Source organism: Tenrec ecaudatus, chromosome 1, assembly GCF_050624435.1.
Source record: "Tenrec ecaudatus isolate mTenEca1 chromosome 1, mTenEca1.hap1, whole genome shotgun sequence".
Classification (NCBI taxonomy): domain Eukaryota; kingdom Metazoa; phylum Chordata; class Mammalia; order Afrosoricida; family Tenrecidae; genus Tenrec; species Tenrec ecaudatus.
Window position 1 is genome coordinate 24,040,207 of NC_134530.1, and position 26,746 is coordinate 24,066,952.

The window sequence follows — 26,746 nt, forward strand, 5'->3', positions numbered from 1 at the left end:
GCAGGCCCGTCACTTAAACGCGCAGTGGCGGCGGCGGCGGCGGCGGCAACGGTGGGAAGATGGCGGAGTCCGGCGGCAGCGGCGGCGCTGGCAGCGGTGGCTTTGGCGCGGGCCCAGGCCCCGAACGCCCGAGCAGGTGAGACCCCGGCCCCGCAGAGCCGGCCTGCACCTGCCATGTGGCGCGGGGGCACCTGTAGGGGGTGTTGGGGATCCTGAGGGTCTGGGGAGCGGCTGGAGCGTGATCGAGGGTCCTCCGTGGGATGGCGAGCTTAGGGGGACTCGGGACATGGGAGGGCCGAGGGGCCGTGACGGGGCGGCCGGACCTTGAAGCATCTGCTGTCCAGACTCGGAAGGTCTGGGTCCGCAGAGGAGCCTGGGAGGACCAGGGCCCCGGGGTGGGGGTGAGACACAGGGGCCGAGAGGGCCGTGGACAGTCTCGAGAGGGGTGAGGGCTTGTGGGAAGTCTGAAGGGACTTGGAGGGACTGGGGCCCAGACCGTGCTGGAGGACCTCTAGCAGGTGAAATGTCCTGGGTGGACGAGACCAGGAAGAGGCAAGGACTTGGGGGGGGGGCGGGGGGGTGGTGCGGAAACGAAAGCCTGACAGGCCTGAGGGGGAGGGGGGTTGGTGGCCTGGGGAGAACTTCAAGAGCTTCTGATGGGCAGGGGTCAGCCTGAGGTGGGGCTGGGCAGGCACTGAGGGATGGAGACCCTGAGGCTGATAAAGAGAGGGTCCCAGGGATCCTGAGGGGCTGGGGTGGTTTGGGGCAGCCTGAGGCTAGGTAGGATCTAGAAGACCCTTCTTGGGCTCTTCCCCCCATCCCAGTGGGTCGCACCTGGCTTGATGTAAGTAAGAGCTTCCTGTCAGACCAACTGGAGAATTCACCTCTTTGGTCAAAGGGAGGTTCCCGTCCCCCAAGCCCAGGTCCGGGGAAGAAGTCCTTGAACCCCCAGAATTGGCCTAAACACTGTTGACATGCACTGGGGTGTTTTTGTGACATGTACACGGGAGTTTCTTGGGTTCACACAGGAGGAGAGCACCTGCCTCAGGGAGCATGACCTCCCTGCGTTTCCCGGCGGGCAAGGCAGCATGACTCAGACTCTGGCATGCAGGCCCCCTGACTGGCACAGAGGGCATTCGCTGTCCCTGGCAGGGGTACCTCTGTACATGATCACCCCGGCCAGGGTGGTGTACCTTAGCCTGTCCCCAGGAGATGTTCATCTCGCCTACGGTGGAGATATGGGGTAGCTCTGAGGGCCCTGGTGCGTGAGTGGGGCTTTGTGGTACAGACAGAAATGTTGGGGGACCGTTGGGTTGCTATGAGGAGGAGGAAAGGCCAGGGGGGCTGAGTGGGTGTGAGGATGGAGGCAGGAGTTGCTTCTGGTCTATTGCAGGGTGTGGAGAGTCGGGAGGTGTGTGCCCAGGAGAGGGACCCGCTCGGCTTCAGGCAGGACAGAGCAGGGTAGGACCTGAGGATCCTGGGAGACATTAGGTTGGGGATAGGCTGGTGAGGAAGGGGCAGTGGACACTAAGCCCCTGCCAGGGAGTCACCTGGGCCAGGGTGCTTGTCTCTTTCCTTTTTATTTGACCAGGTTTGCTGAAGAGTAATTACACAGCCTAATCACTAATCACTAACACGCCTAATTACTTATCAGACAGACCACACAGCCCCTGGGCAGTAACTGGGCAGCTCCTTGAGTTCTGATATACCACAGGCTGTGCATATATGCCCTAAAGTTGTGGTTCTCAACCTTCCTAATGCCTCAACCCTTTAATACAGTGCCTCATGTTGTGGGTAGCCCCCATCTTAACCATAAAATTATTTTCATTGCTACTTCATCACTGTCATTTTGCTACTGTTATGAATCAGGCAACCACTGTGAAAGGTTATTCGACCCCCAAAGGGGTCACGACCCATAGGTAGAGAACCACTGACCTAAAAGAAATCCAGGTTTATTTTATTATTATTTTTTAAGGACATTCCAGTCCTGTAGAAAGTCCCCTGAAGCTCATCCACAGTCCCTTCTACTTCCACGTCTGGCCCCAGGCATATCCCTGAATGCTTTATATATTTTTTTCTAGAAGTTTCATGTGTGTTAAAGTCCCGTTGTCTGTGGTAACCTTTAAAGTTATGGGGAATTCTGAATTAGGGGACATGGGACTCTTGCTCCAAGGAGCCCTGGTGGTGCTGGGTAAGCATTGGACTGCGCCTCAGGGTTGGTGGTTCAAACCCACCAGCTGCCCCATGGGACAAAGATGAGACTGCCTGCTCCTGTACCTCGGAAACCCCATGTAGGGTCACTGTTAATTCGAATTGACTCAGATGGCTGTGGGTCTGGAACCACTGCTCCAGGGGAAATACAGGGCTAAATTCTTAAGCCTCCTCTGGTCACAACATTTTAGTCACCAAATCACCATCAACCTTTATGTGCATTTCTGTTTAAAGCCACTTTATTTAATAGATGGGGCAGCGACGGCTCTGTAGTAGATTTTGCACCGTCCTCGAGAAGGGCCCACGTTCGATTCCCAGCCACTTACCTCACGTGCAGCCACCACTCCGTCTGTCCGTGGAGGCTTGTGGGCTGCTATGATGGGGAACAGGTTTCAGCCCTTCCTAGACTTAGACTAGGAAGAAAGTCCTGGTAGTCACTTTGCAGAGCCAGCCCCCCAAAAGCCCATGGATCACAATGGGCCAGCCTGGCAGCCAATCGTGGGGCTGGTGCAGGCTCCAGAGGCACTTTCCTTCTTCGTGTGCGCGGTTGCCGTAAGTTGGGGACAGTTCTGATGGCAACTGACAGTGACATTCCGCATGTACTGTGACTCACGAACACGGGGCTCACTGCCCATGGCACTGTGCCTTCTGCCTGAATGACGCTCATCAAACATGGCATTTTCTCTGAAAGCCGCCTTGCACTTAGGGATGCTGGCGGAGCGTCACTTCTGCATTTGGGGCCACTTTAAATAGCAAAATCACCAGGAAAAAAGCACAAAGGTGTGGGGGGAAAAAAGGTCACACAATGAGCTGAAGCAAGAAGGCGGAGCGTTGGCGTGCTCCTCCAGAGCTCAGTGTGTGTCACCTGACTCACTTTCACTGCTCCTCGCAGGACCACAGGAGGGTCACGCATATCGGTTGAGGGGTTGAAAATAATTTTTAGTGAAGTAGACGAGTGTACGGCGAGTGAATCTGTGTGTGGGGTGGCTTGATCGTAAATGGGGTCGGTCTTCAGTGTCTGGCTTCTTTCGCATCCAATGTGTGTGTGTGTGTGTGTGTGTGTGTGTGTGTGTGTGTGTGTAGTTCACAAATACAGTTGCGAGGCTGGGAGTATCAGAAACTTCCTTTGTGTGACTCAGTGGTCCAAATGGGAATGGCGTGGGGGCCGCATCTGCCCTCCTGCTCCCCAGGCTGATTGTCACAGGCCGAGGTCAGACATGCCGCATCCTCCAGCCATCCCTCCCAAGGACTCTGCTTCTCTGCGAGTCCCAGAATTCATTGCAATTGCTACAACCAGCTCCCAGACAAAGCTCGTGATTGTGGGGTTTATCAGAGAAGTTAACAAGTTACAAATCAACTCAGAAAGGGCTCAAGTCGAAAGAAAATGCTTTGGAAATGTTGATGGCAACAAATGTACAAGTGTGCTTAGTACTATTGAATGATGGATTGTCATGAGATTGGTAAGAGCCCGCCCCCCCCCCCCCCCACTAAAATGATTAGAAAGAAAGAAAGAAAGATAAAGAAATGCTGAGGGCAGCCTTACCTAATCAGGACGGTTTCTTCTTCGCTGTGCTAGAGGCAGCCTCTGTCCTGCTTGGGCCATGTCGCTGTTAGGTGCCGTCTGATTCATAGTACAACAGAATGAAACACTGCCTGGTCCCGGGCCAGCCTCACAGTTTGTTCCCAGGCTCGCGGCCATCTAGCAGCCAGCGGGTCAGTCCATTGCCGTGAGGGTCGTTCTTGTATCTGCGGCTCCTCTGTTTTACAAGCATGGTCTCTCCTGACAACACGTCCAAAGTACGTGAGATGAAGTCTCGCCATTCTTGCTTCTAAGGAGCACTCTGGTTGTACTCCTTCCACGACAGATTTGTCTGTCTTTTTGGGCAGTCCGCGGGACTTCCATATTCTTCTCCAGCACCATAATTCAGGTGCATCCATTCTTTTTCGGCCTTCCTTATCTAATGTCCAACTGTCACATGCATAGGAGACAATTGAAAATACCACGGCTTGTGTTGGCACACTTTATTCTTCAAAGTTACATCCTTGCATTTCAACACTTTAAAGAGATCTTGCGCAGTAGATTTACCCAATGTGATATATTCTCTGCTCTCTTGACTGCTTCGGTGAGCATTCATTGTGGGCACAAGCAAGCCAAGACTCTCGACAGCTTCCTTCTTTCCGTCGTTGATCATGTTTGTTACTGGGTGGTCCAGTTGGTAGGATTTGGGCCTTCGTTACGCTGAGGTGTAATCCACACTGAAGGTTGCGGTCTTGATCTTCATCAGCAAGTGGTGCCAGTCCTCTTTACTGTCAGCAAGCAAGGGTGTCTCATCTGCATATCGGAGGATGTTAATAACCATTCCTCCAATCCCGATGCTGCTTTCTTCTTTTACAATTCAGCTTCTCTGATGATTTGCTCGGCATACAGAGTGAATAAATGCGGTGAGAGGATACAACCCTGTCACACACCTTTCCTGATTGTAAACCATGTGGTGTTCCCTTATTCTGTTTGTACAACTGCTTCTTGGTCCACGTGCAGGTTCAGCAAGAGCACAATCGAGTCTTCAGGAAGTCCTAGTCTTCTCAAGGCTATCCGTAGTGGGCTAGATCCACACGGTCGAATGCCTTTGCATAACACTAAAACACAAGTAAACCTCTTTCTGATATGGAGATCCCTTGCTCCATGTCCTCTTCTGAACCAGGCCTGAATTTCTGGCAGCTCCCTGTCAATGTACTGCTGCAACCATTGTAGGATCTTCAGCAAAGTCTCACTTGCATTTGATGTGCATGAGATTGTTCTGTAATTTAAGCATTCTGTGGGGTCACCTTTCTTTGGAACGGGCACAGATGTGGATCTCTTCCAGTCAGCTGGCCAGGTAGCTGTCTTCCACATTTCTCGGCACAGGTGAGTGCTTCGGGTGCCTCATCGACGACGTGTTGAAACATACAGTGGGCACGCCACCAGTTCCTGGCACCTCGTTGTTGGCCAGTGCCTTCAGTGCAGCTTGGACTTCTTCCTTCAGTGCCATTGGTTCTTGAACCTGCACGACCTCTTGCCATGGGTGGACGTCGGTTAGTTCGTTTTGGTACCATCTTCCTGTTATGCTTCCTGAACCATCCACTACAGTCTCATAGAATCTTTGACTGTCGCAACTCAAGGCTTGCATTTTTTCCCCCGGTTCTTTCCGCGTAAGATAAGCCGAGCATGGTCCTCCTTTTAGGTTTTCTAACTCTAGGTCTTTGCGCATGACATTATAATATTTTATTTTGTCTTCCTGAAACTGCCCTTTGAAATATTCTTTTCTGTTGTTTGATGTCGTTATTCCTTCCATTTGCCTTAGCTACTCCAATCAAAAACAAGTTTCCAAGTCTCTCTTTTTTACCAGAGTCTCTTCTGACATCCGCTTTTATCTTTTCTTTTTTTTTTTTCCTTTCCTGTCTTTTCAACGACCTTTTGTTTTCTTCGTAGTTAATGTATTTGATGTCCTTCAGGTCTTCTGTCACTAGTGTTCAATACATCAAATCTTGAAGTATTCTCAAAATTCAGGTGGGGTACCGCAGGTTGTAGGTGGCTGTTGTGGACTTGTTTTAACTTTTGTCAGCTTCAACCTGAACGTACATGTGAGCAAGTGGGCCCTGGGCCTGCTTTTAGCCACTGATACTGAGCTTCTCCATCTTCTCTTCCCACAGACGTAGTCAGTTTGATGTCTGTGGTTTTTGTCCGGAGAAGTTCGTGCATATCGTCTCCTTTTGTGTTGTTGAAAAAAGGTATTTGTAAAACAAAAATAAAAACAAAATTAATTTTTTTAAAAACAGGGAAAAAAAGGTGTTTGTGATGAAGAAGTCGGTCTTGCAACATTTTCTCATGCGATCTCCAGCTTCATTTCGGTCACCAAGACCATACGTCCCCTTTACTGTTCCTTCCTCTTTGCTTCCAACTTTCGCATTCCAATCACCAATCATTATCAACTAACCTCAATTGCACGCTCCATCAATTTCAGGTCCAAGGCTTTGGGAAGATTCTTCGATTCCTTCATCACTAGCTTTAGTAGTTGGTGCACACATCTGAATTATCGTTGCATAATAGTAGCATACAGTGGATTCCTCGTATGTGGCTCTATCTAGTTCTATCACCGACAGCATTGCCCTTCGTGATGGACAGTGAACACCACACCTCTCCTCTTGCGGATGCCATTCCTGGCGTAGGAAACCAGATGCTTCTCTGATTCAAAGCAGCCAGTGCCAGTGCGTTTCCGCCCACTATTGCCTGGGACACTGACCTTTATGTGCATCATTTCATTTCCGTCATCTTCCAATTTTCCGAGATTCATGCTTTATGCATTCCAAGTTCCAACGGTTAGTAGATATTTACAGCTGCGTCTTCTCATTTTGAGCCCTGCTGCATCAGCACACGAGGTCCTGCAGGCTTTGCTCCGCCCTCGCCTTGAAGGTTGACGCTGCTTTGAGAAGGTAGCTCTTCCTCGGTCATCGTTTGAATGCCTTCAGACTGGAGGGGCTCATCCCCTGGGCTGTCAGTGTGCTGCTGCTGCTGTCCATGAGGTTTCCAGTGGCTAATTCCTCAGGAGTGGGCAACTTATTCCTTTTCGGCAGTCTGTTCGTAGTCTGGAAGCTCTGCTGAAACCCGGTCACGCTGGGTGACCCTGCTGATATTTGAAAATACCAGTCACACAGCTTCCAGGATCACCGCCGTACACAAGCCATCTCAGTAGGGTGGATTGAGAAGTGGTAGCCATGGCACAGAGCCCTTTTAGGGCTGTCAATAAATGCCCCAAGGGCGTGCCACTCCGCCATGAACCTCAACCCAAAGATGTCTAGTTCCAGATGCACGAGTCGTCAGGAAACCCAGCCCTCCCACTTAAGTGTCGAGAGGCACCCTACTCCGTGAGGCAGCGTCCTGTCCCAAAGCACTTGGCTTCGGTTACACTGTGCGCTGGGAACTTCGCTGCTCTTTGTCTTGCTGCTCTGGTGTCAGAAATGCCCAAAGGATGTGCTCTTCTCTCTTTGTGGTTGCGAGAGCCCCCTTCCTCCCAGAGGTGGTTCATTTCTTACCCAGTAGGGGGGCCATCATAATGAACCCCGATAACAGCCATTCGTGGTGCAAAGAAAATCCTTTCAGGATCTTTCCCCCACTCCCATGTTACCTGGCCCAGGACATGAAGGTCCTTTGGTGGCAGTCACAGGCTGCGGATAGAGGATAATGCAGGGCGTTGCAGTCCCTCCATGGTACGGTGGCCATGCTTCATTCATTTACTCACTGTGGATGGGTATTGGATTGTTTCCAATATGGACGTTCACAAACAAAGTGGCCACGAACATTCCTGTGGATGTGAATGGCTGACTGCTCATCTCTTGGGTGGGACGCTGCAACGGCAAATGTTCTCAGCCTCCTCGTTTTCCTCCGTCTCGGAGCCTCACCAGGTCCTGTGCAGCATCCCAGCAAGGAAGCCTCCACTGCCAGACGAGGGGTGGCTGTGCGTGAGCTGTATTTGGCTGGAAATCGAACCCAGGTCTTTCTGTGTAAAAGGAGCAAATTCGACCAGTGACCAGCCAGTGCCCCCCCTCCCCACTGCTGTTTGCTGCTACCCACTTGTAGTTTAACTTGTGTTGCCCAGTAGCGAATGAGGTCGAACAGTTTATCTCGTGCTCTATCTTAATGGTGTCCTGTACGCAGCAAATGTTTATGCTCTTGATGAGGCCCAGGTGACTGAGCTTCGGCTTTAGGGTTGGCATATTTGGGGTCACCTCTGATCAGTGTTCACTTCTGTGGAGATGCTTTCTTGGAAGATGCCTTGCATCCCTGGAACGTGGAGCTTTCCCTTTCTTCCTCGTCTAGCCACGGCTCTCTAGAGATACAGACTCAGGGAGACATCTGTACAGGGGGATCCAACAGTTTGTGTAAACGTAACCAGACGTCCCTCTCCAGGGGGAAGAACAACCGAAAACACGGGGGAAGAGAGACGGCGGGCAGTGTGAGAGATGAAAATAATGACATCGTACAATCTCTCAGGGCTATGAAGGTGGTGGGGGGAGGAGGGGACCAAAAAGAGGAGCTGGTACCAAGGGCTCAAGAGAAAGACAATGTCTAGAAAAGAATGAAGGCGACATATGTACAAACGTTCCTGATTCAGTCGATGTGTGGATTGTGATGAATTGTACGGGCCCCAACAAAGTGATTTAAAAGTTGTGTAAAAACGGAATGAAAAGATAGGGATTTCTCCGTGAACCTTTTGAAGCCCTCTTGTATATAAGTATATATGTGTGTGTGTGTGTGTGTGTGTGTGTGTGTGTTGTTTTCGACTCCTAGTGGGTTTGTATGACAGAGTAGCGTTGCCCTGTAAGATCGCCTGTGTTGTAAATATTTTATCTACCTATCTAGTTTTTTGGTGAAATTAATTTTTGTGTGTGTGTGAAGAAGCAACGATGTCACTTTGACGGCTTAAGTTGCAGCTGCAACAAGCCACGATATTTTCTAAAGCTTCCGATGCTTGTGAAAGCTGGACCCTGAGTGAGGACGACTGAAGAGGTGACACGTGCAGATCGCCTCCCCTGCACGTGGACGCTGGCCCCTGAGTGAGGACGACTGAAGAAGAATGGGTGCGCTTGCATTCTGAGGCTGGCAAAGAATACGAAAGGGCCCCGTCTGGCAGAAGCACAAACAAGCCTGTCTCGCAAGAAGCCCGGTCAGCGTGCTCCTTAGCGGCAAGGCAGGCAGGACCTCCATCTCGCGTACTGTGGCCGTGTGGCCAGGAGAGACCAGGCCTTGGAGGGCATCACGCGTGGTGAAGTAGAGGGCAGCCAAAGGGAAGGCCCTTGACAGGAGGGAGCGACGCCGTAGCCGCAGGCAGCAGTGGTCTGCAGCTAGGGACAGTTGTGAGGCTGGCGCAGGACTGTGGGACATCGGGCCACTAAGGGTCAGAACAAACTCGGCGACACCTGGAACAACTAGGGTGGGGCTGGCATAGTAGGTATGTGATCTCGTCACCCGTGGACAGGCGCCCTGTGCATTGGATGGCACCAAACCGCACTCTCTATCGGAGCTGGTGGCTAGTTCTTTTCATCCAGGGGCCGCTGGGAGGATTCCAGTCTCTAGTCTTTGAATTAGCAGTCGAGTACTCAACCATTGTACAGCCAAGTTTCCACGCGCGCACGAACCTTAAGAAAATGGGAGAATTTAATTATCTTTCAATTCCAGTTTTCACAACGTTGTGACGCCCCCTTGTAGAGAGTCACATCTGTAGCGAGGGGAGGGGAAGCTGTGAAAGATAGACATTTACTTCAAGGAAATGGCTCCGGAAATTGTGGGGACTGGTAAGTCCCAATTCCGGAGGCTAGGCGATAGGCCGGAGTTGGTAGGTCAGAGTGTGAGGTTGGCCTGCGGGGCCCCAGAGAAATGCCCCTTTGAACTCTTAGGCAGATCACCCCCTGGAAGATGATTATACTGTATTACGTGACAGAACGGCCTCAGTCCAGTGTCTGCCCCACCACCAGAGTCCTGGCCTGGCCTCGTTGACACAGCGCGAGCTCTCACCCTCCCGCCCCCTGGAACACGTGAGAGCGCATGAGCCTCCTCCCAAGAGGCTTTTTGAGACGACGACGAGGTCTTCCATTTGCTCATTTCCTTATTTAGGCCAAACGGGCTAGGCAGGCCTGGTACTACCTGACCTCTCCCCACCTCAAGCCACCCGTGGCAGGTGATTTCCCATCTTTCAGACACCAGGTCATCTCCCCTCAGAGCTACCTGTGGGATTGCCCAGACTCAAGAAGCCCTCAAACGCTTCTGTTTTGGGGGGATTTTTTTTTTTAGGTCAAATTGACATGACACACAGTTAACCATTTTCAAGTGACCATTCGGTGGTGTTTAGCACATTTTCAATTCTCTCTTTTGTTCCAGAGCTTTTTTTAACCCCCCACCAAAGAAACGCCACTGATAGATGGTCCCGCTTCATTCCCAGGACTCCTCCATCCTTGTCAACCGCTTACCTGCTCCCCGCCCTGGGTCTGCTTGCCTGGGCGCTGACCATCAGTGGAATCCTGTACTGTGTGGCAGCCCGTGTCTGACTTCTTTTGCCGAGCAGGTTTTTGATGTTCAGCCACATGTGCGTCGCCTTCCTCCTCACAGCTGAGCGATGTTCTACCGTGTGGGTGAGCGTGGGGCTGCCTCCACCCTTTTGGCTGTTGTGAATAATGCTGCCCTGAACGTTGGTGTCAAGGTTCTAGTCTGTGTTCTCGTGCTTAGAGCTTTCCGGTATGTACACCTACCAGTGGGATTTCGGGGTCATGTAATTGTTGTATATTCTTTTTAAATTACAAAAAGTTTATATATTTATTTTGTTGCTGAGACTATACTCAGCAAACCATTGGATGGTACCTGGAGAAACTGTTGAATTGGTGTATGTTTTAGGGATAGGTTTGGTTTAAAGTTCAAAAGCGAATCTCCGAGCAGTCATTTCAGGGATTCATCCATTCATATTCGTGAGTGTGCCAATCGCCTCCTGAAATGATTCGTTTCCTTTATTGTATTGGCCCTGTAAGTGGAGAGTATGGCTGTCTTGAGGTCGCCACAGAGACGGAGAGTCCAGTCAGTGCTGCAGAAAGGATAGATGAGGATGGAGGGTGGAGAAGATGGTTGGATCATGCATGGCTGCAGAGATGGAAGGGATAGGAGATGGGTTGGGATGGAAGGGAGAATGGATGGGGAATAGATTGCGGAATGGATTGCCAATGGGTGGGTGTGTGTTGGATGGATACTTGGGTGGATGGATGGAAGGAGGTATAGAAGGAAGGGTGGTGGGTGGATGGATGGATGGATGGATGGATGGATGGGGAGATGAGAGCTGATTGGGCAGAGGAGTGGGTTATGGGCAATGGATGAGGGGTAGATAGGTGGGGAAGTGGTTGGACGATGGATACATGGAGGGAGGATGGAATGGTGGGAAGGTCATAGGATGGCGGATGGAGGGGTAATTGGGTTGGGAGACGAGATGGAGGATGGTTTCGCCATGGAGGGAGGGATGAAGGGGAACAGATGAGATGGTAACGGTAGGAAGCCCCTTTTTCTGGGCCTTGCAGACTGGTGGGCCAAGGCTCCCCTTGAGATCAGATCGGTCTCCTGCCTTCTCGGGTGACTTGGGCTAAGGGGGTGGCCTGTCCACGATGCTGGTTCTCCAGTCTGTCAGGCGGCGCCTGCATCTGCCTCTGTCTCGTTGAAGACTCTGTCATCTGGCCAGGGCGGGGGAGTCTCCTGTCTCCCCTTGGCCCTTGTAGCGGCACCACAACTTCAACCACGTCCCCAGGAGGGCCTGTGCTCCCCCACGCCCCACCGCCCCCGGTGTTACATAACTTGTTTGTTCCAACTTCCCTTTTCTGCAGCCCAGGGGGAGAAAAAGCAAGAGAAGCCTATTCTCCTCCTCCCGAGGGACCCGCGAAAGCCCGGCTGCCGAGTGGAGATGGCCATTCACGATGGCGCCGAGCCTCAGTGGGGACGTGGCTGCTGAGGCCGGGGGCTTGCATAAGGAGGTGGGATCCTTGCTGCAGGTCTGTGGCCACACAAAAGACACTTGTTCTCCACTGTCCCCCTTCCAACTCAGGCCGCTTGCTCGTCAGCAGGGAGGAGGCTGGCGTCCACATGGGCTCAAGTGCGGGCAGGAGGAATTCTCCCAGGATTCCCACGCCCCAGCTAGAATACCATGGGCATGAGGCACAGTGGCCAAGCTCTGGAAGTTTCCAGCATGTTCTGGAGGAGCCTTCTCGAGGCAGTGGCAGTCTCTCAGGTGCCAGGCCTTGTTGCTTCTTGGCACTTTGCTCAACATCCCCAAAGATCCTGAACATGGCCCAGTCTCACCAAATCATGCCACTCCTGGGGAGGAGGAGTGTGCAGGTGTCCCCGGAGGGGAGCTGGGCTTAGACTGCAGAGTGCCTACAGGGGCTCTGTGACCCACAGTGGTGGCCCTGGCTCCTTCACCCTCTCTTGTCAGCACCCCTCCTTCCCCTAGTCCCCCCCTAGGCCCTAAGTTTCTGGGAGAGTCCACCCCACCCCCTGCTGGGGAGACTCAACTGGTGTGGCTTCCAAGAAGGTTCTAGGTCTTTTGGCTTCATAATCTTTCCAACAGGAAGGGAAGGTTTGGTTTCAACTACTCAGAGCCTGGGCTCCACCTCTCCTCACAGGGCGTGTGGCGAGGCCATGTCCAGCCCATAGCCCTCTGGGTCCTCCTCCCACTGAGCTCCAGCAGCACCCCGGGTCCATATGTCAGGTCGCCCGGGGAGGGGTGGCTCAGTGTCCACTGGGCAAGGTGTCCAGAGTAGCGCCCAGCACATCCCTGTGCTGCATGTCAGAGCCCCGTGGGCAGGGCTCACGGTCAGCATCCTGGCGCTTAGCAAGGCCACCAGAAGGAAGAGAAATGGTAGATGAGCCAACCAGGAGGATGGTGGCACCAAGGTGGAGGCCGTGAGTGGTATGTGGTAGACGGCTTCCAGAAAGTTCTCTTGGCTGCATCACGCTGAGCCCCTTTGCAGCGTCCTAGAGGCACAAGATGGGCCGTCTTGCGGGGTGAGATGGAGATGCTTGGCTGGGGTAGGTGGTGGGCGTCTTCACCTAACCCCTGGCAGCTGAGCTACTCTCCTTGGGCTGAGGTGGTGACAGTGGAAGAGAGGAGGTGGCGGTGGTGGCATCACTCTGGGAAGGGACTCACCCTGAGGGTGCACTACAGTCACCCACAACTGGCCCCTCTTCTCCCAGGAGCACTGTCCCCTGGAGTGGCCTTCTGGATGCCCTTTAGGAGCCTCAGCGTGGGTGCTGGTCTCCAGAGAGCAGCCTGGCAGGGCCCCCCTTCCTTACTGGCAGGTGACTTGTTCAGCAGCAGGCTGGTCTGGACAGAGTTTCGGATGTTGTGGTGGAAGCCCCGGAGGAGAGTGGTGGCAAGAAACCGCCCCCTGACCTGTGGCAGGAGCGTAGGGCTAGCTCCCCAAAGGTGTTCCGGCTGCTCTCGCTGGATGTTTCTCTCGCCCACCCAGTGGTCGCTGTGGTCTCTGAGCTGTGTCCCCTTGTTGGCTCCTGTGGGGTTGCCCCGGAACTCGACCACGGGTCATGTGCCCCCCACCCTGTTTGAAGCCAGCCCAGTGCATCCCCGAGGGCCCCTCCTGGCCGTGTGCCCCTGAGCCCCCTCTCCAGTGCTCCTTAAATCGGGGTCCTGAGCTCCCACCGCCAGCACCCCCTTCCCCCGGCCCGGTGCTCCACCTGCCAAGGGGAGGCCTGACTTCCCTGACCCATAAGGGTCTGCGAGGAACTAATAGAAATGTCCAGACCTCTTGTAGTTCGTGACCCCCACGCCCTTCTTTGGAGCCCAGTCGGGTGCCTGCGCTGAGCACGCACAGCCGCGCCTCTGGCCAGCTGTCTGGCGCAGGGAGCGGAGGCCCGGGGCCCATCGGCAGATCCACCCTCTCTGGTAGCCGCCTGCAGCTGTGCGGACGGATGAGCTCTCTTAACACTTGTTAAACCTGGGCCCGAGCCCCTTCCTCTCTCCACCCCCTCTCCTCGCCGCCGCCGAGGCCTGCCTGGAGTCCCCAGGGCCCACCTTGCCCAGCTGAGTGGCCCTGGGCCTGGCCGGCGGGGCTCCGGACCCCAGGACCCCAGGGCCCATTTGCCCGGAGCCTGCCACTCCGCGCTGCCCGTGGGAAAGGCTGGGATTCGGGAGGAAGTGACCGGCACCGCGGGGGGACTGGAGGCCTTCCTGTGAGGGAAGGCTTCCGGAATTGAACACGCTCCACCCGCCCCGAAGGAAGTCCTGGCGGGATCTTGGGGCTTTTAAAGGCCTGGTGGGGGTCGCCCAAGGAGCGAGGCCCAAGATGTTTTCCAAGGACGACGCCACAAGTGTGAAATTCCGCAGGGTCAGCGGCAGGACAGAACAGGAGTGGCCTGGGCCGTATCCGGAGAGCTTCCCTCTCCACGGGATGCGAGAATGTGAGCAGGCCGCAGACGGACGCCCTGAGCATAAGGACTGGCGATCACCCGGAACCTTCTGCCACGCCACCGGAGCCTCGCCAGGCCAGGGGTCTCCCAATGCGGGCCTGTGGGTGGTGGTGGAAGAGGTCCTCCCTCTGCGCTCACCTGTGTCCTCTGAGCAGGAAACTTCCAGAATGGAGCTGGCGTTGGATCCGTGGAGTCTGGCGATCTCAGAGAGGGCTCTGTCCCATGCCTGAAGCCCGTACCCCTCTTCCTGAGAGACTGCGCCTACAGCCCTGTCCTGAGAGGGGGACTGAGGCCGCCTGGCCACCTGCCAGCCTGGGCTGAGGGGGCACAAAGTTTTGCTATGCACATGAGTCACCCTCCCAAACGGTGGTGACTCTTTTCTTTGCTGAGGCTGCCGGTGGGGGCCGGCCAGTCAGCCAGCCTGCAGCCCAGCCTGAGTCACGCTGACCTTTGGCATGGGTCAGGACACTGACCTTTCCCAGGGAAGCTCAGTGGAGGTTCCCTGAGCCCATGGTCTTGTCAGGCAGGCAGGGCCAGGCTGGGTGAGGCCCCTACCACCCACTCACTCTGAGATGGGGTCCCCAGCCCCCCAGGAGGCCCGAGTGTGAGGATGGAGAGGCCGGCAGAAGCCTCCCTGGTGATAGTTCTAGCAGCCAGTTGGAATGCTGTGGACAGAGCCCTGGACCTGAGGGCACCTGACTTCAAAGGCCCTTCCGGTTACAATAGCCAGAGACCCGACGCCCTGCCTGTGGTTAGAAAATAGAAGTCCACCTCCAGCAGACAGGGGGACACCAGCGTTCTGAGCAGCAGTCTTCACGGCAGCAAGGCGACAGATGACCAGGGAAAGCTGGTGGAATATTATTCATGTGTACGAAGGAATGAGGCTCTGATACACACCGTGACGTGGACGAACCTCGGAAACATGAACCCTGTGAAGGCAGCCAGACACAAAAGGCCACAGTGTCTGATTCTACGTTTATGGAATGTCCAGGACGGTCAAGCCCAAAGAGACTGAGTGGATTAGTGGTTGTCAGGAGTGGACAGGGAGTGACTGCTAATGGGTACAGGCTTTCCTTTTGGGGTGAAAAGAATGTTCTGGAACCAGACACAGATGGTGGTTGCACAACGTGGTGAATGAGGCGTATTGTTCACATAAATAACATGTCTAAGTTTTAGGAACGTTGAGGTGCTGGCCTCCACTCTGCTAGCACTGCTCACTGAGTGACCTCATCTTCCAGTCTTTGGCCCAGCCAGAACCCCAGGGCTTTTCCAGAGTGTCTTTCCTGGTGCCTTCAGCAGCCAAAGTACTAGGGAAGGCTCTGATTGGGTCAGCTGAGCCACTCGCCCCATCCTGAGCTCTGATTGGACTGGCTGGGTGCCACGCCCCCATCCTTGGACCCATCTTCAAAGAGGGATGGGCCTCTGATTGGCTGGGCTGGACCATGTGTCCCCCTTCAGCTCAGGAATGGAGTCTATCTGATCCCCATCACCGACCGGGCTGAGAGTGGAGGAGAGGAGCTTTCTTGAGGAAAACGCAAGACCATTGTCAGGAAGCGGGTATTAGGCACCCCCAAATGGAGATGTTCTTGGCATGCGCCTTCGGATGACTAAGCGTGAGTGACCCACAGGGGTCCTGCTACTGCTAGCCACCCTGTCCACACCCCAGCCCCCTGAGGGCTTCGACTGACCCTCCCAGGCCTCAACTCCCTGGCTGTGAGCAAGGACATTTTGGAGGTACACGAGGGTGACACAGCTCTCTCTGCCTGGCCCTCCTGACAGCCTTCGCTTCTAGTGTCCGGCTGCTGCCTCCAGGAACACACAGGCAGTATCAAGGTCCCTCATGAGGAGATGGTTTGGAGCATGAGCACCCCAGGGGAGCACCATGCGCCTGTTCACAGAAGCTGGGGCACCTGCGGGGCTGTGGAGTGCTTGGCCCTGCTTGTTGCCCTTGGCCCCCGCTCCCAGGGGTCACATGCAGACTGACCCAGGGGTATGGACAGGCCTTGCTGCTGGCCTCGAGTTAAGAGTTATTGCTGAACATTTTGGAGCCTAGGTAGTTTGGAGGGCATGGGGTGGTTAGAATCCCCTCCCCAACCAGGAGGTCTGAGGGTCCTGCTCAGGCTCTCGCAGGACCCTCCTGTGCCTGTGGTCAAGTCTCCACCCTGGGCAGAGGCTCTCGGCAGCTCCGAGGTGAGGGTTTTCTGTCTGCTGGCCCAGGTGGTGCCCATGTGCTCAGGGGGCCACCCAACGATAGCGCAGCATTGGACTTGACATGACACTGGAGGCACTGCTGTGGGAGAAGTGGAGAGGGGTTGGGATTGAACCATGCACTGGACTAGAAGGTGGTGTGGGAGCTTCGTCTCCATGCTGGGCCACACGCTGGAGGGAGGATTTGCAAACCCCAAAGGCCTGTTCCAATGGTCTTCTTGCTGCCCTGGCCTCCCCTGCCCCCGCAGTCCACAGACTATTTCAGGGTCCCTGTTGAGCTGGCTTGAGGCACCCTGGTGGCGTAGTGGGTTATGCGTTGCACAGTTAACCACCAGGTCAGTGGCTTGAACTCGCTAGTCTCCCCGAGGGAGAAAGACGAGGCTTTGTATACCTGTGAAAAGTTGTGTCTTGGGGACCCACATAGGCAGTTCTCCCGTCCTGGAGGGTCACCATGAGCCAGCATGGACTCGATGGCAGTGAATGTGGCTTGCTCTGGGGTCAAGCTGGACGGACACCGTGGCTGCCACCATGGGCTCAGACAGCAGCAGCTGTGAGGGCGGCATCAGTGTGCACTGTGAGTTGGAGTTGCGTCTCTCCTGGAAGACTCGGATCTTACAGAGACACCCCACCTCAGAGAGGGCAGCCAGCAGCTGCAGCACGTCCCCCCTCGTCCCCTGCATGTGCCTGTGCCCCTCACCCCTCAGGAACACTATCTCCCCACCCCTGCCATGGGTAGGGACTCCCCAAAGAGAGTCGAGGGGCAGGGGGACTCGACTCGAGGAGGGCTCCAGGGGGCATAGGGGAAGGGGGTCCAAGGCAGGGGTATGAGCCAAAAGCAGACCCCCTGGCAAACGGACTTACTTGTCCCTTCCAGGCAGTAGGAGAATCTGCCACAGGGATGGGGGGGAGGAGGAGTGTCTCTGCCTCTTGGGTCTACCCAGACCTTGGGTGCGGCCCCTGAGTAGACAGAGGGTGTGCCTGGGGCCCCTGACCTGAGCCTGACACATTGGCTCCGATGACTCACGTGTGGAGACTGTGATGGTGGCCGTCTGGAGACGCGGGCTGCCGCCGCCGCCTTTCTGGGAGCTGGCCTGTGCTGCCGCCCCCTGTCTGGTCAGCCTGAGTAATGGGTAGTCCCTCTGATGGCTACAGGGTGGGGGACGGGGACCTAGTCATTGCCAGACTCCCCGCCCTCCTGCCATTTCGGCCTGGCTGGCCTTGGGGCACTCTGGCCCCTGCGGCTTCCCCCACTGCCTGCTTTGGGGACAATCGGGCCTGGGGTCCAAGTGTGCCTTTGTAAAATGGCCCAGTGCGATCAGCATTTGTCAGGGTGCCTGGCCTGAGGGTGCAGCTTCCTCGCTCCGATGCTGCCTGGACCATAGGCTTGTGGGCTGCGCAGGGTGGCATGAACTTCTGGGGCTGCATAGAGGGTGCACAGTACTACATGGAACTTAGCCGCCCTGCCCTGCAGCTCCTGGGGTGACTCCACCCTTGTGCCCACCCTCCAGCTGATGCCCAGGGTGCCCCTGCTTCTCTAGCCTTGCTTGGCTGGTGCCCTTTCCTCCTTGCCTCCCCTCCAGCAAGGTCTGTTTCCCCAGTAAATGTAGTGAGAGGGGTGCAGGCCCATGTTTGGACAGCCTTGAACCCACACCCACTTCCTTGTCCTGTCCCACAGACTCGGTACCAACTGTCCTTGCTCTCAGCCATAGAGGGGCTGTGGCCGGACAGGCCCTTTAAAGGGACTGTCTGAGCATCCTGGTGCTGCTGTCACCTAGACCACAGCTGGCAGGTCCCTCCCAGCCCTGGAGCCCAGACATCGGAAATCAGGGTTATGCACTGGCCTTCCCTCCTTGCCACTTCCTGCTTCTGGGCGCTAGGCTGCCTCACTCGAATCTCTGCCTTCATCACATGGCCACCTTCTCTCCATGTGAGGGCCCAAGCGTCCCGCTCACAAGGACACCAGTTGTTGGATTTAGGGCCCACCCCACTCCCGTGAAACCTCTTCTTAACTGATTACATCTGCACGTGGATCCAGACGAGACCACACTTAGAGGTTCAGGGTAGATGGGCATTTGGGGGGTGGGGGTGGGGGTCATCACCCAGCTCTGGATCTGCGCTGTGGCAAAGGCCCAGCCGCCCGTGCATATTCTCCAGCGTCCCTGCTATACGCCCTCTCATGTCCAGGTCCAGTTGGTGCGTGAAGGTAGGAACCTTCAGAGAGGTGCTCGATTGGCCACACTGCCCTCCAGAGGCTGTCCCTTGGCACAGCTCTGCCTGTCCCTCCCAGGATCCCGGGGCTGCCTTGCCGGTGGGTGGGAGGGCTGGGCTGGTGCTGTCCCTCAGCACAGCCCACCCTCTTGCATCTCGGGCTGGCGGGTTCTTGTGAAGCCCCCTCTCATACCCTCTGTGCCCGTCTTGGTGAGGCTGTCGGCTTTCTCTTGCTATCTCGGTATTCTTTCCCACTGAAGGAGCCCTACGGGGGCAGTAGGTGAAGCATGGGCTGGTAACCCCTGCGGCCAGGGCAGGAGCTCAAAGCCATCGGCTGTTCTCCGGGAGAAAGACAAGGCTGGCTGATTCCGGAAAGATGTAGCCTCAGAAACCGTTCTGGGTCCTGTAGGGTCGCTCCCAGTGGGTTGGGTTAGGTTTCGTGGGCAGAGAGGGGACCACAGCATCTGTGCTGTGACACTCTTCCTCAGTGTCAGAAGTTGCACGTGGATGCCAGACCCCAAGAGTGCAGAGAAGGCCCTTGAAGCCCCACTTTTCTGCGCCCTCTCCTGGCAGAGCTTCCCCAGGAGAGTGGGGCAGGCAGAAAGCAGTGGGGCAACGATGGGGGCCTTGCATATTGTGGGGGGCGAAGCCTGGCCTCCAGGCGAGACCAGCTGGCATAGGCTTAGTGCCTGCGGGCTGCGGTGGCCCTGCCTGTGCTTCTGGGCATCAGCAGCCATTCCCTGGCCCTCTGCCTTGTGCGGTGGCAGTGAATGCATTCAGACCCGGTGATGAAGCAGCCTCCATGTGACATTTTCTCTTTGGGTCTAAGTTGCTCATGGAGGCCCGCTCCCGAGGGCCCAGAGAAAGTCCTGGAAGCTCTCCTCAGTCACTGGCCTTCCCCACCGGGAAGAGCCAGGGCTCCTTGGGGCTGTCTTGTGCCTATGACTGACACTCAGGAAACAGCCTGAGAGTCAGGAATGGGGACTGTGCCAGCATTGGCTCTGCCCTGACCCCAGGCCAGCCCGGGTTTGCCCACCCACCTCCACCGGGCTCCAGGCCTCGGAGCTGCTCCTGGTTCAGATGTTTACCAGAGTGTGAACACAGGGAGGACCTGACCCCCCCCACACCTTCCCAGAGGCCCCACCCTGGTTCAGGCAATGGACAGGGCCACCTGGGGACCCCGAGCTCCCTATTGCCATCCCCCTAGCCCCCTGCCCCTGGGCGTGGCTCAGCAATACCCCTACTCCTACAGGCCCCAGTGACATCCCACTGAACGAAGGAACTAATGAATGGCCAGGGAGGGGGAATCCGGAGTCGGGGGGTGAGGGGATGAGTGTGCACCCCCCCGCCCAGCATCATCCTCTGCTTCCTGTGCTGGTGTCCCCAAGGCCCTATATTCAGTCCCATCCTTGGGAGCCTGCCCACAGCCAGAGAGGCCCAGCTGTGCTAGGGGAGCGGCCGGAGGCTCCAGGCAGCTGGGGGTGGGGTGGCACCCAGGATTGACAGTGTCAGACAGAGCCCGGAGCCCTGAGTGAAGGCCTGGGTGACCTGCAGGGTTCCTGTGGAGCTGTACCCATTCATGCAGGGGCTCTGGGAGGCCTTGCCCAGCCCGAGGGCCCGGGATGCCCTGCTGTTCCCCTCAAAGTCTTCAGAGCTCTGCTGACTAGGGTGGGCTTGACTTCTCTGTGGGGCCAGGCCAGGTCAGGGTCAGCCAGACACACCCCTGGTGGTCTGGTGGGGAGAGGGGATGCATGAGGGAAGCCCCCTCTGTCTGCCTAGTGGAGGCCACAGGGGTCAGACCAGAGCCTCAGGGGCCTCCTGCCCTCACCTGCCCAGGACCTACCTCCCCAGGCCTGCCTATGGCTGACTCGTCCTTGCCAACTGGGACCCCAAGAGGGCCCCATGGTCTGCCCAAGAGCAGTCACTGGTTGGCAACAGCTTGAGATTCAGCGCCAGCTTTGTCCTGTGGGATGCCGGCCCTCACACCCGGCATGGCTTTGGGCTGGGGGCACTGGCAGCTCAAGTGCCCTCCCCCTGCCTTCCTGGAACGGCCGGTCCTCACATTCCTGGCTCTCATTGTGGGCAGGCATCGGCCCAAAGATGGGGAGCTGCGTTCCAGAGACTGGGGCCTAGCGGGGAACAGAATGCTGGGGGACCTGATGGGCTGGCTGGGGGCCCTGTGGGGTGAAGGTCCCCTGGGAGGAGGCCTGGGAGAGGGTAGTTCTGACCCACTGTTCCCTTCTGAATTTGTTCTGAGGATGAAATGATGTGTGTTACTTGGTATAAATGCCTCATTCATTGCTTCATTCTGTAGCAATGTACCGCAGGGACAGAGGGAGGGGAGAGTGACAGCACCCGGCCAGAGTGCCAAGGTGTTGGGCTCCCGTTGAGTTTATTTATTTTTGTAAAATGTATCTCATGTAAAATGTACACTGTCATTTCTGAGTGCACAGTAAAGTGGTATTAGGTGCATTGACAATGTTGTACGACCATCACCACTATGTAGTTCTAGAACATTTCAGAAATAGACTCTTCTACCTGTAAGCAGTCACACACACCCTGTGACCTTCCTGACACCCACTAACGTACTTTGGGTCTGTGTATTTGCACACAGCACATGTCCTTTTGTGTCTGGCTTTTGACTCAAGGTAATGTCTTCCAGGCTTATCCATGTGCACCAAGCAATAGCACACCATTCCTTTTCACGGCCGACTAATATTCCACCGGGTGGGTGGACTGGACACGTGGGCAGTTTCCACCCCTCTCCATTGTGCAACGTCACTGCCTGCTTGAGTCCATTCACGAGTCCTGCTTGATATACAGGAATCTGCCTCACCTAGCACCCCTCGTGGGGCTGGTCCTGGGGGCTCACCCATACTCTTGGGGCCACCCCGGTCTCCCCACCCCATCCTGTTGGCCACACAGCCCCAGTTCCACTGCGTCCCTGTAGCTGCAGGGCTCTTGGGTCTGGGATGGCCTCTGTTCTTTCCAGCAGTCACCCAGCACGCCCACATCCAAACCCTTTCAGAAGCACCGAGGGGGATCGTGGTTGACCTGGTTGTGCTCTCCATACTCTGTTCCAGTCAGTGCTGGGGCGTGGCTGTCTGGAGGCCCTGTCACCTAAGCCGCTGGGTCTGGGGACCCTGCCCTGACTGCTGCCCTATTGCCCATTCTGCAGCATGGCCGACAAGCACGGGGCCCTCAAGTGCACCTTCTCAGCTCCTGGCCACAGCGCTGGCCTCCTGCAGGGCCTCGCCACACTGCGCGCCCAGGGCCAGCTGCTCGATGTGGCCCTCACCGTCAACACTGAAGTCTTTCATGCCCACAAAGTGGTCCTGGCTGCCTGCAGCGACTACTTCCGGTGAGAGAGGGCATGGTGGGCTGGTAGGTGGGGCCTTGGTATCCTGGGAGAAGCCCAGGTCTCTGGGAAAGGGCACCTGCCTCAGGGTACACACTTCCTCTGAACTTCCCAGAATCATTACAGGTGCAACTGGGGGGGTAAGGGGGCAGGGCACAGCTTGTCCAAGGCCACTCTTAGCAGCCTCTGTCCTGAGGGGTCAGGGCATGGTTCTCTTTGATGCCTGCTGTTTGCCAGGGTGGCCCTAGGGCCTAGCAGAGCACAGTAACTCCCCACAGGAGGGTGGAGATGGTGGGGGGCTAGGGTGGGTAGAGGGGTTTCTTGAACCATAGCCATTCCTGAGGTCCTCCCTGGGACTTCTGCATGGCCCTCCAAGGGTAACCCCACAGCAAGGGTCTCTGCCCCCACCAAAGGGACAAAGGGACGAGGCTTGTGGGGCTGCAGTGCATCTGGGACATGGAGCCGGGCCAGGCCCTTCTTGCCAGGGACACTTTATTCGCGTGCGGTGGCTCAGTGGGGGCAGGCGCCCAGCCAAGAGCCCCGGCATGTCCAGCTCTGCCCCTTCAGCCGCCTACGGCTCGCCGAGGCCCCTGGGGAGGCACAGATCTATTTTTACTGTGGATTTGGGGAAGGGGAGGCTGAGCCAAGCCAAAGTGCCCTTCACGCTCCTTGGTGCGTGTGGAGCCGGCCGCACCTTAAAAGGCAACACTCAGCGTGCCACCACCGGGCCTCTGCCTTGGGTGCACTCGGCAGGCACTGGGGGTGGGGGGATGGGGGATGGGGAGCAGCTGTGGGGGCTGCCTACAGGCAAATGAACCTGGGACAGGGTCTGTATGGCTGAGCCAGCCCCCCAGCCTGGGCACCTGGATGGTGCCTCACAGGTACACATCCTGTGTGTGCATTAGCAACTGTGACGGGCCTCCACCTGCACCTGCTGCTGGGCCCCCAACCCCGGGTGAGGCTGCTGTTTCCCAAGTGCTGCTGGGAAGTGGGGCTGTCCACAGCACATGCTGCCTGGAGAAGGGGGCCCTATCCCCTCCCTAGTGGGCCGGCAAACTCATGCCATTTCCCAACCAGAGCAGAAGGATGTGAGGAACTGAGTTGTGTGCCTAGTTTAGGGTCATACTGTGGGTAGGGCAGGGATTCGGCGGGGGACCCCACCCTCCAAGCCATGCACAGGGCCTCTCTAGAGACTGCAGTGACCCGCCCCCCCCTCCGGGAACCATCTGCCACCAGGGAAGTGAGATGGGCAGCCTCTGTCTGTGTGACACTCCAAGAGGTCGGAGTCTTCCTTCAGGTCTGTAGACAGATGGGGGATGTGCCTGGAGCTTTGAGAACCACTGTCAGCCTGAGTCGACACTGGACCCCAAGCTCCCTGCGGGGGTGTTCCTAGACCGGTGTCCAGGTGGGCTTGTGGCCCAAAGGCTACTCCCGTGTCCTGTGCCTACTGCCTCTGCAGCCCCTCCCAACAGACCCTGGGCAGGCACAGGGCCACCGCACCCCATGATGTGGCACCCCAACTTAATGACCAACAGGGAAGGCCCCTCCCCTTGCCCCTTCCTCCCTCGACTCTCTTCCCTGCACACATTCATGAACCCCACCTCCTCCAGGCCTTCTAGCACCCACACTTGTGTCCCCCCCTGCAGGGCCATGTTCACCGGTGGCATGCGGGAGGCGGGCCAGGCGGCTGTGGAGCTGAAAGGCGTGTCGGCGCGTGGGCTGCGGCACATTGTGGACTTCGCCTACAGCGCGGAGGTGACGCTGGACCTGGACTGTGTGCAGGACGTGCTGGGGGCAGCCGTGTTCCTGCAGATGCTGCCGGTGGTGGAGCTCTGCGAGGAGTTCCTGAAGGCAGCCATGAGCGTGGAGACCTGCCTGCACATCGGCCACATGGCCACTGCCTTCAGCCTGGCCTCCCTGCGCGCCTCGGTGGACGCCTTCACCTTCCAGCACTTCCTACAGATCTCCCAGGAGGAGGACTTCCTGCACTTGCCCCTCGAGCGCCTGGTCTTCTTCCTGCAGAGCAACCAGCTGCAGAGCTGCGCCGAGATCGACCTGTTTCGCGCCGCCGTGCGCTGGCTGCAGCACGACCCTGCCCGGCGGCCGCGCGCCAGCCAGGTGCTGTGCCACGTGCGCTTCCCGCTGATGCGGCCCTCGGAGCTGGTGGACAGCGTGCAGACGCTGGACCTCATGGTGGAGGACGCGCTGTGCCGCCGCTACCTGCTCGAGGCCTTCAACTACCAGGTGCTGCCCTTCCGGCAGCACCAGATGCAGTCCCCCCGCACGGCCGTGCGCTCAGACGTGCCCTCGCTCATGACCTTCGGCGGCACTCCGTACACCGACCACGACCGCGCCGTCAGCGCCAAGGTGTACCTGCTGCCCGAACCCGGCGCCCGCCAGTTCCGGGAGCTGGCCGAGATGGAGGTGGGCTGCAGCCACACCTGCGTGGCCGTGCTGGACAACTTCGTCTACGTGGCGGGCGGGCAGCACCTGCAGTACCGCAGCGGGGAGGGCGCCGTGGATGCTTGCTACCGCTACGACCCGCACCTCAACCAGTGGCTGCGGCTGCAGGCCATGCAGGAGAGCCGCATCCAGTTCCAGCTGAACGTGCTGGGGGGCCTGGTCTATGCCACGGGGGGCCGCAACCGCGCGGGCAGCCTGGCCTCGGTGGAGCGCTACTGCCCGCGCCGCAATGAGTGGGGCTACGCCTGCTCGCTCAAGCGGCGCACCTGGGGGCACGCGGGGGCAGCGGCGGGCGGCCGGCTGTACGTGTCGGGGGGTTACGGCATCTCGGTGGAGGACAAGAAGGCGCTGCACTGCTACGACCCAGTGGCTGACCAGTGGGAGGCGCGGGCGCCCATGAGCGAGCCCCGCGTGCTGCATGCCATGGTGGGCGCCCGCGGGCGGCTCTACGCACTGGGGGGCCGCATGGACCACGTGGACCGCTGCTTCGACGTGCTGGCGGTGGAGTACTACGTGCCCGAGGCCGACCAGTGGACCAGTGTCAGCCCCATGCGGGCCGGCCAGTCGGAGGCGGGCTGCTGCCTGCTGGAGCGTAAGATCTACGTGGTGGGCGGCTACAACTGGCGCCTCAACAACGTCACCGGGCTGGTGCAGGTCTACAACACCGACACAGACGAGTGGGAGCGCGACCTGCACTTCCCAGAGTCCTTTGCAGGCGTTGCCTGCGCCCCCGTCTTGCTGCCCCGGGTCCCCAACATGCACAGGTAGCGCTGGGAGCCATCCTGTGCCCCAGGGTCCTGCCAGCAGAACCTGGAAACCAAGAGGCTGCTCTCTGCCCTCACAGTGGACTCTCTGGGAAGTGGTGGCGGGCATTTGGCCTCCTTGCCACCACCTTCTCCTCCCCAGGGCCAGGGCCTCACCAACACTCAGATGTGGATGCCAAAGGCTATGGTATGCAGCCCCTCCCCCAGGCCCCTAAAGGGTCTACGTGCTTGAGTCTTCAAAATAAACTGAATGCAAACCTTGGGGGTGGGCACACAGGCTCCAGGGGCGATGAGGAGTGGGTGATAAGAGCACATTCCTGCACCCCCTCCTTCTAACAGTGTTTTCTTGAGGTTTGGTCTCTGCCGTGCCCCTGCCACCTTCCAGGCTCTGCGTTGGGGGTGGAGGAGGGACAGTTCCCGCCCTGCTTTTGGAAGGAGGCATGGAGACCTCTGCTAGGCCAGCCTGCTGAGTTGGTTTGGGAAGCTCTCGACTTTCACTTTGAGAACTTCTGACTCAGTGGGCTCTGCCCTCTCGGGGACAGATGAGTGACCTTTGAGGACTGGCTGCCGGCGTCCCGGGTGCGAGTACACAGCTCACCTCGTACCTCCATGCATGTCGTGGCACAGTCTCCTCACGTACTGAATAAAGAATCCCAGGGGAGGCTGTGTGTGCTGACATGCTGAGCTCACGTGGTTCCTGGATTGACCACAGATGGTGTGGTCGCCCGCCATGCATGTATTTGGGGGCTAGCTGGGTGGGAGTCGGGCTGGCCTCGGGGATACCTGGGACGTGGTAGAGGGATACTTTTGGGGGTTGAGCAGGCAGCCCCCTCCCAGTCCTGCAGGCCCGTGTCCTTGGGCGCAGGGAGCGGGCTTCTCACCCAGGCTGCGTGGGGCAGACCTTGAATCGAATATGAATCACCAGCCTCCATCCACGTGGGCCCAGAGCTCCAAGCCCCCATCAGACCCTCCTCCTCGTAACCCCTGGCACACACTGCAGGGCGGGGGTGGGGCCCAGAGCCCTCCAGCAGGCTCCCAGACTGAGGCTGTGGGTCGAGGCCAAGCGTGCAGGGGCTGAATAGGAAACTGGGTTTGAAGGGACCAGAGCCCTCGCTGCCAGGGGTGTCAGAACCCAAGCAGAGGGCCTTGAGGATTTTACCCAAATGTTCCAGCCCGTCTCACCACGCAGCAACCCCCAACCTGAGTTCCCCCAAAGAGAACCCTCTCCCACTGGAGGCACGGCCCCCTCAGGGGGTGGGGAGCAGCCTCTGCCAGCTGTAAGTCCCCCCAGATCAGCTCACACCTCAGAACATCTTGTCCCCAATGAGCTGGCAGGGGGGGCGGGGGCGGGGCGCGGCCGTATCTAATCGGCTCGATTGTGCAGAACCGTCTGGGCTGGTGCATGGAATGTTCTCGGCGGGCCCCCTGCCCCTCCCTTCCCTCCCACAACCCCCCCCCCCCAACAGCCCCCGGAAGAAAGGAAAATTATTTTTCGTATTGTAAACTTTAAACACGAAAAGGCTGTTTTTAATTTAGCAGAAACTGGCT

The 26,746-nt window shown here is 57.3% G+C and overlaps 1 protein-coding gene across 1 annotated transcript; it reads left to right on the forward strand.

The window, feature by feature from the left end:
- Positions 1–26,714, forward strand: KLHL26 (kelch like family member 26). Its single transcript, XM_075549050.1, has 3 exons — positions 1–136; positions 21,792–21,974; positions 23,618–26,714. The coding sequence occupies exons 1-3, from the start codon at positions 60–62 to the stop codon at positions 25,200–25,202; spliced, it is 1,845 nt and encodes a 614-aa protein (XP_075405165.1). The 5' UTR covers positions 1–59; the 3' UTR covers positions 25,203–26,714.
- Positions 26,715–26,746: the final 32 nt, after the last annotated feature.